Here is a 13,832-nt window from a genome sequence, read left to right as displayed (position 1 = left end):
CTACATAGCAGCACCTCAACCATCCATCTTCCACCCTGCAAGCCAGACTCTGTCATATTTATGGGCCAGTCTGCCAAACTGCCATCCTGCATGGGATTGGTCAGACTCCCATAAATATGCAGATGAACTCCTTCTTGCCTCTGCATACTGACTTCTAGAAGCTTATCCAAGCAGGGGGAGGTGCCAGAAGACTGACCTGAGAAGCAAGATCCCTGATGAAGTCACGTCAGCCATAATGCATTGGAGGAAAGTGTGGTGACATTATGTCAGGTGCGCCACTGAAAGCCGCCATTTTACCTCTTTGTGTTTACATGCTGTATATAGACTTTGTGAGCCCGCAATCCTTGTGAGTGTGATTTTAATTGTCTATTTTACTTCATTAAAACAAGTTTGTACTATGGGAAGTTCTCTGCTTTTTATCCTATGAGCAACTCTGACACAAACGGTTGAATTGATCCTCTGGAAGCTACTCTTTTGACTCTCTCTAGCGTATGCTGCAGGAACAGTTAGAGTGACCGTGAATATCATACACAGTGCTGTTTTTGACCTGTATAACATATAGGTCAAAAAAAGGAGGTGAGCAGGCACGCCTGGTGGTCGATGAGCGCCGTGGTCGAAAGATTGTTTTGAAGAGTCATTTCATTTGGGGACTGAAAATTGCTAGTCATTCATTAGATGAACTACTATTTTTCAGTTTTGCACCATCTACTCATGTTTGCACTATGTTTATTTTTTATCCTGAATGTGTTTGATTGTCAGCTAGGTGTTCATTGTATTTTTTTCATGCACGTAGATTCGGGGCTTTACCAGTAGAGGGATATTTCCTTTGAACATCAGTACTACTTATGTTATTATTTGATTTGATTTTACACTATTTGCCTGGGTTTGATGGTCAGCTGAATGTATAATATTTATTTTTTATTCTTTAATTGTGTCTATTTAGTGTTTTCTATACAGTTGTAATTTGGTGCTCATTGACTATATTTTAAAATATATTTCTGAGTTTAAAGAGGATTGATTGACACACAGGTTTGATGGTCAGCCGGGTGTTTGCTGATACATTCACTTTTGCTTCACTTTAGTGGTTTTTATATATTATTTACTTTTTTTATTGTTTTTTGTTATTTATGCACTTATTAGCAGTGCCACACTACACACAATTATTTCTCAGAGGTCTGATCTGTAGAGCCCTCCACCCTGACCTGAAATAAAATCTCTCACTAAACCCAGACTCCTAGGAAGCTTTTATGTACACTTAACCAACAATGTATACTAGAGCGTGTTACAGATGCATAATTAGAACCTTCAGGGACCTGGTGCAACAAAATATGAAGGGCCCCCCTGACCCCACTTTCTACTGATCCCGAGGCCCTTTACTCCCTTCGCAGGGCCCTTTATTACGGTCCCACAACAGGACCCTTTGTTATGGTCCTGCAGCAGGACCCTTTCATATGTTCTTCAGCTTCCCTCATGCTAGTGGAATGCCAGGGCCTGTATGCAACTGCGACCTTTGCAACCCTGGTAGTTCCACAACTTGTGTCAGTAGGACAGTGAATGGTGTCAACCAGTAGAGACAGTGTCAGCATGATAGTGGACTTTGTCAGAGATGCAGTGGACATGGTCAGTAGGGCAGTGGATGGTGTCAGTATGGCAATAGACCATAGACTGTGTTGTAGTGAAGGTTTTTGACTTCCACATAGAGGGCAAGTAGACAGAGCCGGGTCATTTTTTGAGTAGAGACAGGGCATGTAGGCATGGTGAAGAATCTTAAGTTGTTGTTCACGCCAGAATTCATTGTGGTTGAAGGCACATGTGGAGTTGAAGCCTGATAGTAATTGGTCAGCTGTAAATGCATTATCGAAATCTTTGACCCAGGATTTCACAGCATTAAATATCTCAAAAGGTTTGGCGTACAGAAGATTCAGAGGTCTGCATATGTTTGATATTTTATACTTTTGAGAATTCACCAAGACATCAATGAACGTCGTCTGAAATCTACTAGATTTAATAGGTGCAATGGAGTTGACAAATTTCCTTACTTGAAGCATATAAAAAAAGTGATGTGCTGGTAGTCCGTAGGTTTGTAGAACACTGTTGAGAGGTTTTGGGGAAACCATAGAGGTGTCATATAAGTGTTGTACCAAAATTAATTCTCGAATTAGCCAAGTTTCATAAGCATCATAGGATTGCGGGGGAGAAAAGGAAGGGTTATGGTGAATAGGAAGAAAGCGAGAGAGCCACGGAGAGACCCCCAGTTTATGCCTGACTTCCCTCCATGTAATAAGGGTATCGTGGATGAGCAAATTATATTTCAGGTGGGGTGGAAGAGAGTTAACATTGGAATGTATTAAGGCCAAGAGATCGTAGGGATGTGCTATTGCAGATTCAATGTGGTGATTGCAATATTTGGAAGATTGGGTGAGCCAGGTTAGACATATACGGAGCAGACATGAAAGATTATAGGCTCGCATGTCTGGGAGACCGGAGCCTCCCTCACTTCGTGTTAGGAATAATTTAGCAAGTGCTATACGGGGACATTAGCCTTTTCATAAAAATTTTGAAATCACCCGATTTAGCCTCATTATTTCCCTGTGTTTAAGGAGAAGAGGTATGGTCTGGAGCGGACAGAGAAGTTTCGGAAAACTCGCCATATTAAAAAGGTGTGAGCTGCCCAGGAGTGAGAGTGGTAGATCCTTCCACAATTCCAGTTCCCCAATAATTTTAGCAACTGTGGGCGTATAATTTAGTGCATATAGAGATGAAGCTAATTTCCCTATCTTTATGCCTAGGTAAGTGATATATTTGGTAGCAATTTTAAAGATCGAGTTTTGCGTCCACACCGGGAGGCGAGAATGAAATAGTGGAAGCACCTCGCTTTCAGAGAAATTTATACGGAGCCCTGAGCAAAGGTGGAAGGATGAGAAAATATGTTGAATGTACAGTATATTAGGTCGAGGGATGGGTGCGAGGTAAAAATTAGAATGTCATCTGCAAATAAAGCAAGTCTCAACTCCTGCTGCCCAATTGTGATGCCATGAAGGTCAGAATGGAATAATAGGAAGCGTGCTAATGGTTCCAGGGCTAAGTTAAAAAGTAAAGGGGATAGAGGGCATCCCTGTCTAGTGCCCTTGTGAAGCTGAATAGGGTTAGATATGTGGCCTGCTGCTAAGACTTGGGCTGTTGGGGATGAATACATGGCTTGGATCAGGTGCATAAAAGGGACCTCAAATCCAAACTTCCGTAGTGCTAAGAAAAGCCATTCGAAGTTGACATTGTCAAATGCCTTTTCGGCATCTAATGAGATGATTGCTGCATCTAGGGGTGTGCCGTTAGAGGCTTGATTAAGGACAGAAATCACCTTACGAATATTCGAAGCCGCCGAACGACCCTGCACAAAACCTGCTTGGAAAGGATGAATAAGAATAGGTAGTATAGTTGCTAGGCGAGAGGAGATAATTTTTGACAGAAATTTTGCGTCGAGGTTCAGTAGGGATATTGGCCGATATGATCCAGGGTCCGTCGGGTCTTTGTCTTTTTTGGCAATCAGTTTAATGTGGGCTTGAAATCCAGAGGGAAGGTAGTCCCCTCCCCCCTGGATGGATTGGAACACCGATTGTAAGGTAGGGGAAAGGGTTTTAGCCGTGAGTTTGTAAAATTCGGCTGTATAGCTATCAGGCCCAGGGGCTTTACCGATCGTGAGTAATTTAATGGCTAGGGATATATCCGACTGAGTAATGGGAGCATCCAGAGCTTGCAGTGCGGTTGGGTCTAACCGTGGCAACGAAATAAGGTCCAGGAAGCAGGTGGCCTTAGCAGTGTCTATAGGATCCGAGCTATATAGGGTTTGGTAGAAATTTTCTAAAATGGAAATAATGTCTAAAGGGTCGCTTTTTAATGTTCCCTGTGTATCCCTCAAAGATGAAAAGAGGGTAGGTGTGAACGGTTTGTTACACAACCGTGCTAACAGCTTGCCCGGGATTGGTGTGTGGCCTCTTGAGCTGCTGCCCATGTATCAAAGTGTTGTTTGGTCTCTGACCATGCTTTCCTATTTTTGTGAGAGTTGAGACTTGCCAAGTCTTTCTGTGTCTGTCTTTGACGAAGGCTTGCTACTGTATAATTTCGGAGGTTTTTCTTGTAGGTGGAAGTAAATGCTATAATTCCACCTTGCCTGTCTCCCAAAAGAGATTGGGGTTTGCTTGGTGCTCTGCGTTTGTTTCGCACTATTCAGTCCAGGTAGTATTTAATACCTGGAGTAAGTCCTGATTATTCGCCAGGAAGGAAGGGAAACGCCATGTACGTGAGTGTTGGTTATGCTGTGCGTGTTGTATGGATATAGAGATCGGGGAGTGGTCAGAGATCGCTATGTCGTGTATATTAGAATCCTTAATGTTTTGTAATAAAATGGAGTTGACAAAGAAGTAATCAATTCTGGAGTATGGTGGACAGTGGAGAAGAAAGTAAATTCTTTTCCTTCTGGATGAGTCAGACGCCATACGTTCGTGAGCTGTAATGCCTCTGTGAAGTTGATCAATAGCATGTGTGTTGGGGGGGGGGGTTTGAGAGAAATGGGTAATTTGGGATAGAAGGTTTTAATTTATCTTCCTGTGGGTTCATACATTGGTTAAAGTCTCCTCCCAACACCAATGGAAGGTGCATAAAATTCGATAATTTCGAGGACAGATCCTGGAAGAATGGCTTGGGTGAGGAGTTCGGGGCATATATGTTAACCAATATTAGAGGAGAGGAGTCTATTTTAATGTGTGCAGCGACATAACATCCCTCCTCATCTGTAGCTAGCGTTAAAATGTCAGGGCTAAGACGTTTATGTATGAGGATAATTACTCCCGCTTTGCCACTGGGTGAGGGCGATCCCAGCACCTGTCCAACCCATAGTTTTTTCATGCGCGTAAAGTCCGTTTGATTTAAGTGAGTTTCTTGGAGAAACGCAATCTCTGTTTTCAGACGTTTGAGATGGCGAAGGATGGCCATACATTTATGGGCCGATCTCAAACCCTTAACATTCCATGATACTACACGAATCATGGAAATGTGAGTATGAGGGTGTTCAGAAAAGAATTAGAAGCTTCCCTATGTGGTAACAGTTCCGTGAACTCAGCACTGTGGTCCATGTTCTCTCACTGTATTGTAAGAGAGTAGGGCGTTGTGGGGTCTCCGGGTAAGAGGAGAATAGAGAAAAGAGAGAAAGGGGAGGGGGGGAGAAATACACATATCGGGGTGACCCGACAGGGGTCTTATGTAAAAATAAAATAAACAATAAACATGAACTTCACATTATTCCGCATGTTATCTCCTATCTGGCCTGCGTTACCAGAAATGATAGGGTGTAGATCCTGCACCGAGGGGCTGCATAGCCAGGTACAAGGAAAGAAGGAAGGGCCCCCAATAGTAGCATGGACCACCAATGAGGTCACCCTAGTATCAACAGCAGCGCAGCAGCCAAAGAATATAGTAAGGCATTACACATACATCAATTTGAAAGAGAAAGAAAGAGAACCAGAGAACCTGAGAAATATCTGAACATCGCAGCTGGTTAAGAACATTATAAGACAATAAAATGCTTTAACATGAGGCATTAAATAACAGTAAGTAGATATGCGAATCAGGTGGGCGTAGGCCATCAGGGTGGTCTTTGCTTTGCCGATGTGAAGTTGACACGTTGGCGCTTTGGTGGTTCTTTTCATGGACTACGCTGGTGTCGCGGGCCGGGGTCTCGTGGTGAATGCCATGGTTGTTGAGGGCCCATGACCTCAGATAGATTGTTTTGAAAGTACAGAAGGGCTTCCTCTGGGTTTGTGAATGATTTGGATTCTCCTGCAAGCGTGGTGAAGTGAAGTGTAGCAGCATATGCGAGGGTGAATTTGACCCCTTTTTGAAATAGTGTAGCACAGATTTATTGGAACGCTTTTCTTTTGCGGGAGACTTCTTGCGAGTAGTCAGCAAACAGTAATAGCTTATGGCCGTCTAGCTGTAGGGAGCGTGAATTGCGAAATGAATTGAGTATAGCTACCCGGTCAGTGTAGTTGAGATATTTGACGATTGTTGAGCACGGCATGCGTCTATCATTTGAGGGTGCGCCTAAGCAATGTGCCCTTTTGACCTGGCAAGGTGTCGTAATGCCCAATGCTGCAGGAATGCATTTAGAACAGATATCAGACAATGAGCCTGAGTTGTAAGATTCTGGGAAGCCTACGACACGCAATGTGTTCCTGCATGAGCGGTTTTCTAAGTCATCTTGCTTATCCAATATATTCTGTTGCACGCGTTTGGATTGTGTAGCACCCACATGCATAGCTTGAAACTCATCCTCTAGGTCAGAAAGGCGATGTTCAACTTCGGTTATACGTTTGGCGTTTTCCCCCAGGTCTCTTCTGAGCTGCTCTATGCCCTGTTTTACTGCTCTGTCCACTGCCTGAGTAATGGTAGGTAGTTACAGAGAAGCAACAGCCTGTGCAATCTTTTCATACTGGTGTGTGGGACTACTAGTTTCAGCATGCCCTACTGGGGGAGTGTGGGGTGGCTGTGCTTCTCTCCTACCTGCTCCTGGGTCTGGCTCTGTGTCCATGCTGGCCGTCCTGTGATTTGAGCTGCTGCTGCTGTGATTTGAACTGCTGCTGTTGTTTGCAGCATGGCCGGCGGCCATCTTGGCTGCAGGAGGGGGAGAGCTGCCCCTCTGGGCTCATGCAGCGGGATCAGGGCCGGGTGCAGGAGGCTGTAATTATATGGGTTTCCGGAGCCGCAGGATGCCATCCCTAGCTCATGCAGCGCCAGAACCGGAAGTGTGGTTACAATTTTTAAAACAATATGTTAAATGGATGATAAATGTACTTATAGTATGCTGTTCAGGTACCTACTGACCAAATGATATATGACACTATTCTGAAAAGAGATATAAAGAACAGTCACAGATGAAGCAGGTAAGTAGCAATTTTACTGCAAGATAACTCATGATCAGCAATGTTTTTTGCGTGTTTCAAGAATGAAACCTGTTTTAAATATGAATAACAAATAAAAAAAACAATGTGAAAATGCATTTAATCTATTCACAGGAGATGTGCCCATTCAACCCTCTGTCCTATCAACATCACCGTCTGCTTCTTTCCCTGTCTTGAAAACCACCTCTGTTTTGACAGAAAGAGTAGAGACCACTGAAACAAATCCTCAAATGGTGCAGCCTGAAGTGCAAACAACACAAAATTCAGGTACAGTAATGATGAAATCTTTTTTTATCTATGACAGCTAAAAAAAAAATATGTCAATGCTAATTCACAGTAGTGTTTGTCTGGAGTGTAGAGATTTGGTTTAACATTGCTAAAATGGGACACCTATCAAAGTTTTTATTGACTTTTCTCACTTTAAAACGTATAGCCTGTTTACTTTAAAAATTGGGCTGGTAACAATTTTACCCCATTGAAGGTACATGCCAATCAAAACTGAAAATTAAGAGATGTATACAAAAATTAAGCCCAAGACATACCACACTCCCTCTTGCTTGTAATCTGGGGATCCTGAAATGCACCTGCTGGTGATGGTGGGACACACTCCTTGACAACTCATACAGATATATTGATGTTAAAGTGACACTAAAGCTTTTTTTTTTTCTAAAATAACAAACATGTCTATACTTGCCTGCTCTGTGCAGTGACTTTGCACAGAACAGCCCTGATCCTCTTCTTTTTGGGTCTCCTCCTGCACTCCTGGCTCCTCCTCCTCGAGCAGTGCCCCCAGGGAAAGTCACTCCCCCTGGGGGCATCTCTGTGTGCTCTTCCCTGACCTCCTGCTCTCTACATTCATAAGACACAGGACCCCGACCCCCCTCTCTCCTTATTAGCTTGTTGGTTGTGACTGACATCAACAGGAACCAATGGGGGTGGGGAGCTGCACACAAAAGGTTTTTAAGTACAATTCCACTGCCCAACTACTTACCTTGCATAGGGGTATGGGTGTTTATTCTGCAGTAGAAGAGACAGGACTCATGCTGGTGACATTTCTGATGTTCACACAACTTTAGTTCTGTAATGCTCTGTAATTGGCCTGTAATGTGAGTTAGTCTAGAGCAGGAGTCTCCAATTTTTCTAAATGGAAGGGCCAGTTTACTGTCCTTCAGACATTTATGATGGTGTATTGATTTTGCATCATTAGAAAAGAGAAGATACAGGCTCTTAGTGCTTTTTTAAGCCAAAAAGCTTCTCAATACTTTTTCATGCTTGTGGGCAGCAGTCTTGTAGTTTTTATTGCAACACTGGCAATTCACCTAGTCTACAGTTACCCATAATACCTTCAGTTATGTTTTTGGGGAACAGGGAAGTGGTGACCATCCTGACCAGCCAGCATAATAAACTGACATCTGTCCAAGAAAGTAAATAAAGTGGGACATACCAAGTAAATGGAAGATTAGAGCTTTAAGTTACAAAGAAAAGAACTAACACAGTTTCAAAGAATTCATAAAGTATCACTTTGAAAGCTCTTCTGAAAAGGTGTCAGTTCCTTTTATATAGGATTCCAGTATGCAAAGTAAAGAACTGACAGAAAGTCAGAAAGCCCAGTATTACAAAAAATAATATTATATTTTATCTTTATCATAAAAGAATCAGGAATATACAAAAAGGACACTACCAAAATGTTATAACTGTATTTCATAATGTCCTATATTAGGAAAAGGCATAACCCTCCAAAGAGAACAGAACCCAGTTATGAATAGACAAACAATCAAAATGTATCAACACCCATGATACAGCTATATTAGGGGTGGGCTTAGTTCCAGGTTGGGAAATCAAGGTCTAAACCAGCAATGGGCAAACTACGGCCCGCGGGCCGTATACGGCCTGGCGGACCTTTTAATCCGGCCCGCGGAGCGTGATAAAAAAAAAAAACAGCCAGGGCAGGCAAACATTGGCTGTCAGGATGTGTGTAGGCGGGGCAGCGTGACGAACGTGAGGGGAGCTAGGCTCCTCTCACAGTCCGCCCTGAAGACCGGAACGGCGCGGGAACACGGCGAGAGCAACGCGCAGAGCAAAGGTAAGTAAATTGACACAGGGGGGACTTAGCTTACTACTTGAGGGGGAATAGTACTACGGGGGATGAAATACTATATGAGGGATGAATTAATATGGGGAATGAATTACTATAGGGGGGATGAATTACTATATGGGGGATGAATTACTATGGGGGATGAATTACTATGGGGGATGAATTACTATATGGGGGATTAATTACTATGCTTACTATGGGGGAATATTACTATACTTACTATGGATGGCATGGTAGTGGCTGGGCTGGCCAGCAGCTAGTGGGGGGCATAAAAGTTTTGTAAAATAACTCTTTTTATGCTTTTCTACCTTAAATTAATCTAAACATTTAATGTTACAAATTTTAATTTAATTTATATTAATTCACACATACACATCATTCATCTACTCTTGGTCCGGCCCCCGGGTCCAATATATGAACCCATTGCGGCCCTCAAGTCAAAATGTTTGCCCACCCCTGGTCTAAACTGTCTGCATTGTGCTCAGGATGGAGACTGACCCTTGGATGGATGATTCAAAGGGTACAATTTGACCATACATCAGTTTTTCTAATAATATTAATTCTCTAAAATTACTCTACTGTATATATTGAATGACATTTCATGCATTTCTGTCATTGCTAGTAGCGATCTCTAATAAATGTTAGGAATACAAGAACCTTTATAACCTAAAAATTGTATTCTTACTTTAAAAGCTTTGGAAGACAACTATTAGCAACATTTTTGCCAATATAATTTAAAATTAGACAGATGGTTTGCTTTTGTATTTTATTCTTTAATTTCTCTATCATGTAAATAAAGCCTTTTCATTATCAGCTCCAATTCATTTGTGCAATGTAATTAAAGTACTACATCTTTCTACAAATTCAAGCCCTAAATGTGAAACTAAATAGTTTGATTTGTAGTACTTTAATTTGTTACACGGTTTTACGCATTTTAAGCACTGCATGGGTTTGTCTGTTATAAGAAAGGCATAGCATTACACAGACTGCAGTGACTTAATTGCTCTATTTTCCTCTTGGAGTACTATTAATTACATAGTTTCTTTATGCTTGACTTACTGGGAATATGTTAGCTGTGGAGTCTACATGCTTTAAATCTAGTGACTAATTGTGCATTAGGACAAAAGTTAGCTTTTGTGGTTTATGTTCAGTTCAAAACTATTAGTTCAAATATTCATAGTACACGTTAAAAATTGATTAAACGGTTAATGATCATGTTAGTTGGTGCTTTTGAGACTACTCAAAAGGTAGTAGATTTTAAAGTGTAATAGGTAAACTGAATGCATAGTATGTTTGTATAGGTTTTCCTTATTGTGTTCATGACTAAAATATAACAATTATGGGGAAAAAATATATATATATTGAAACATTGTATGTGGATATTATATGTCTACCTATTTCCAGCCAATAGTCAGTCCTTTTCACTTTTATCAGTCTAATGCTAACTGCTTTTGCTGACAAAAAGTTGTTGATTGGTCCCATAAGACTTCTGGGCCATTCACATAGTGTGGCACAGCTTGTGCATGTGCAGTAGGAAACCGGCTGTAAAGCCGGAAGGCTTCACTGTCAGTTTCCCTTACATAAGATGCCGACGCCTGCACCTGAAGCCGCTTGAAGAAGTGGCTCAGGTGGGAACATTGCTGGATCCCTGGACAGGTAAATGTCCTCATATTAAAAGTCATCAGTACAGTATACTACAGTATTTGTAGCTGCTGACTTTATTTTATTTGTTTTTTTTGGGGGGGGGGGACTGGAGCTCCTCTTTAAAGTGGCAGTGTAACTTCACATGTATTTGCAAATGTATGCCACAAAAACCTTGGAATAGTTGAGCTGACTAGATGAAAAGTGTGGTGTGTATATAAAAAAATAGCTAAAAAGGGGAGAATGCAGTCTAAAAAAAATTTGTATCAAGCTACAGTATAATATGTTGTGACAATAAACTGGATAGCCCTAGACTTAACCTGGCATCTTTCCACTTTATTTTTCAGGAGACGGTTCTATAGTCTAATCAACTCCCTACATTGTTTTACATTGAAACTTTATCATCCAAGGCAACTGGAATTAGTAAACTGCTACACATAAAAGTGGAAGCATTATTTGTTAAATAGTTGGTCTCAGCTACTATAAACAGAGGTTTACATACTGTAGTTGGCACCTCTGGTTAATGGTATGAGCTTTCAAATAGCTTGAAGACACACTCATTATATGGGTCAATGCCAGAGAACATGGTAGCTAGTTGCAGTGTTTTAAATAGGGTGCTCTACTTCCTTGTGTCCTAGGAACCTCAGCATGAAATTTTATCATGTACATTCAGGCATATGGAAGTAACAACTATGGCATGCAAGTCTCTGAATATTATTATACAGGATTTAAATAGTGCCAACAGCGCCAACAGCGCATTGCTTTATAATGTGAGGGTAAACAGTACAGTTACAATACAATTCAGTACCGGGGGAGTCAGAAGGCCCTGCCCATTAGAGCTTACAATCTAAAAGAGGAGGGTCAAGTGATGTAAAAGTTAATAACTGTGGGGGATGAGCCAATAAAGAAAATAAATGTACAGTTGTTAGGTGGAGGCAGGATAGACTTTTCAGGGATTGCATAAAAGTAGACAGAGTAGGAGATAGTTGGACAAGCTGGGGTAGGGAATTCCATAGGATGGAAGAGGCTTGGGAAAAGTCCTGGTGGCAAGCATGGGAGGAGGTGACAAGGGAACTAGAGAGAAGGCGCTCTTGGGAGGAGCGGTTGGTATTTTGAGACTAGGTTAGTGATGTAGCTGGGGGTCAAGTTGTGGATAGTTTTGTAAGTTGTTGTTAGTATTTTGAATTTAGTTAATTGAATCAGTGGCAGCCAATGCAGGGATTGGCAGAGAGGGGTGGCAGACACTGAATGGTTGGTAAAGTGGATGAGCTTGGCAGCAGCATTCATGATGGACTGGAGTGGGGGGTTAGCTTATGTAAAGGTAAACCAATGAGGAGCTAGTTGCAGTAGTCAAGGCGAGAGATAACCAGGGAGTGAATTAAGAGCTTTGTGCTGTCATTGGTTAGGAAGGGGCTTATTAAGGAGATGTTGCAGAGGTTGAGACAGGAAGCTTTGGAAAGTGATTTGATGTGGGGTTGAAAGGAATGTTCAGAGTCCAGGATTGCATCTAACATCCTGTAATGCGGGACAGGTTGATAGTTGTGCCATTAAACTTGACAGAGAAATCAGGGCAAGGGGCACATGGGGAAGGGAATACTAAGTGCTCAGTTTTGGATAGATCGAATTTGAGGAAGTGGTGTGACATCCAGACTGATATTTTGATCAGTAAATTAGTTATGCGTGAGGAGAGTGATGTTGTGAACTGAGGGGTAGAGAGATAGATTTGGGTGTTGTCAGCTTTGAAAATATATCGAAAGCCATAGGAGAGGCCAAGAGCAGAATCTTGGGGGACCCCCAAGGGAGAAAGAAAGTGGAGAGGAGGAAGTAGAATTTTAAGTAACACTGAAGGTGCGGTGGGATAGGTAGGATGAGAACAAATGAATAGCACAGTCACAGAGACCAAGGGAGTAATGTTATTTGAGGAGGAGGGGGTGGTCCACTTTGTCAAAGGCAGCAGAGAGGTCCAAGAAGTATGAGATAATGGACAAGAATAGTGTCCATTGGTTTTAACTATTAGTTGATTGTTTGTGAGTTTAGGAGAGCAGTTTCTATGGAGTGTTGAGGGTAAAATCCAAACTGAAGGGGATCAAGAAGGTTATTCTTAATGAGGTGGTCACTCAATTGGTTGTAGACCAGGCGTTTAAGGAGTTTGGAGGAAAAGGGGAGCAAGGAGATGGGGCATAGGTTGTTAAGATTGGTGGGGTCCAAGGAAGACTTTTTAAGTATGTGGGTGACTAGTGCATGCTTTAGAGTGTTGGGGAAGGTGCCAGAAGAGAGGGAGAGATTGAAGGATAGAGCCAGAGGGTGGCCGAGGTATTTGAGAGGGAACAGGGTCCAGGGGACAAGTGGAAAAAAGCTGTATATAGTAGCAGGGTTGAATAAGGGAATTGTTTAAAGTGCCTCTGAACATGAAGTGTTAAGTGGGGAAGTTATCTGCAGAGTGATTTCATTACGAACTGTATCAATCTTATTTTTGAAGTGATTGGCCATATCCTAGGTAGTGCGTGAGTTATTGGGTGGAGGCAGTGGAGGACAAAGTAGAAAGTTAAAGGTAGAGAGGAGTTGATGGGGACTGGATGTGAAAGTGTTAATGAGAGTGATAAAATAGGTCAAATTGGCAAGAATTGTATTTTTGGAGGGCAGTTTTATATTGGTTGAAGTCTTTGTAAGACTTAATCTTATGCCACAGACGCTCAAGAGCATGGCTGTGTTTTTTGGGGGGTTTTGGGGGACAGGACCTGATTCTGTGTGTAGTGAGAGGGACGAGCTCATCCAGGGTGGAGGACAGGTATTTATTGTAGACAGAAGTGGCTAAATTGGGGCAGGAAAGGGGTGAGATTTTGTCATAGAGGTGGACAGTAGCAGAGTAGAGAAGAGAATGGTTAAAGTGGTGAAGGTCTCTATGGGTAATTGTTAGGTGGTTGGAGGAAGAGGTGGTGGAAGACAGGGAAAGAGAAACTAAAAAGGTGGTGACCAGAGAGAGGAAAAGTATTGTTTGAGAGGTTGGATGGCGTGCATAGGTAGGAGAATACAAGGTCAAGGGTGTTGCTATCAGAGTAGAAGCATGTACCCATTGCTTCAGGTCAAATGAGGAGGTTAGACTAAGACGTTTAGAAGTAGCAGGAGTGTCAGTATTAACGGGG

General features: G+C 42.1%; 1 protein-coding gene across 1 annotated transcript in view; it reads left to right on the top strand.

Moving 5' to 3' along the window:
• The window catches only part of LOC149461580 (uncharacterized), a 94,574-nt gene that overhangs the window by 22,737 nt on the left and 58,005 nt on the right, over positions 1–13,832 (top strand). Inside the window, exon 2 of the mRNA XM_089678096.1 lies at positions 7,068–7,220. Within this exon, the coding sequence (XP_089534222.1) occupies positions 7,068–7,220 (153 nt within the window). The remainder of the gene's footprint in view (positions 1–7,067; positions 7,221–13,832) is intronic.

This window comes from Staurois parvus, unplaced genomic scaffold, assembly GCF_062004578.1.
Source record: "Staurois parvus isolate SC_StPar_1 unplaced genomic scaffold, SC_StPar_1.0 ptg000198l, whole genome shotgun sequence".
Classification (NCBI taxonomy): Eukaryota; Metazoa; Chordata; class Amphibia; order Anura; family Ranidae; genus Staurois; species Staurois parvus.
Note: the sequence above shows the minus strand (reverse complement) of the source record. Positions and strands in the feature narration are given on the sequence as shown.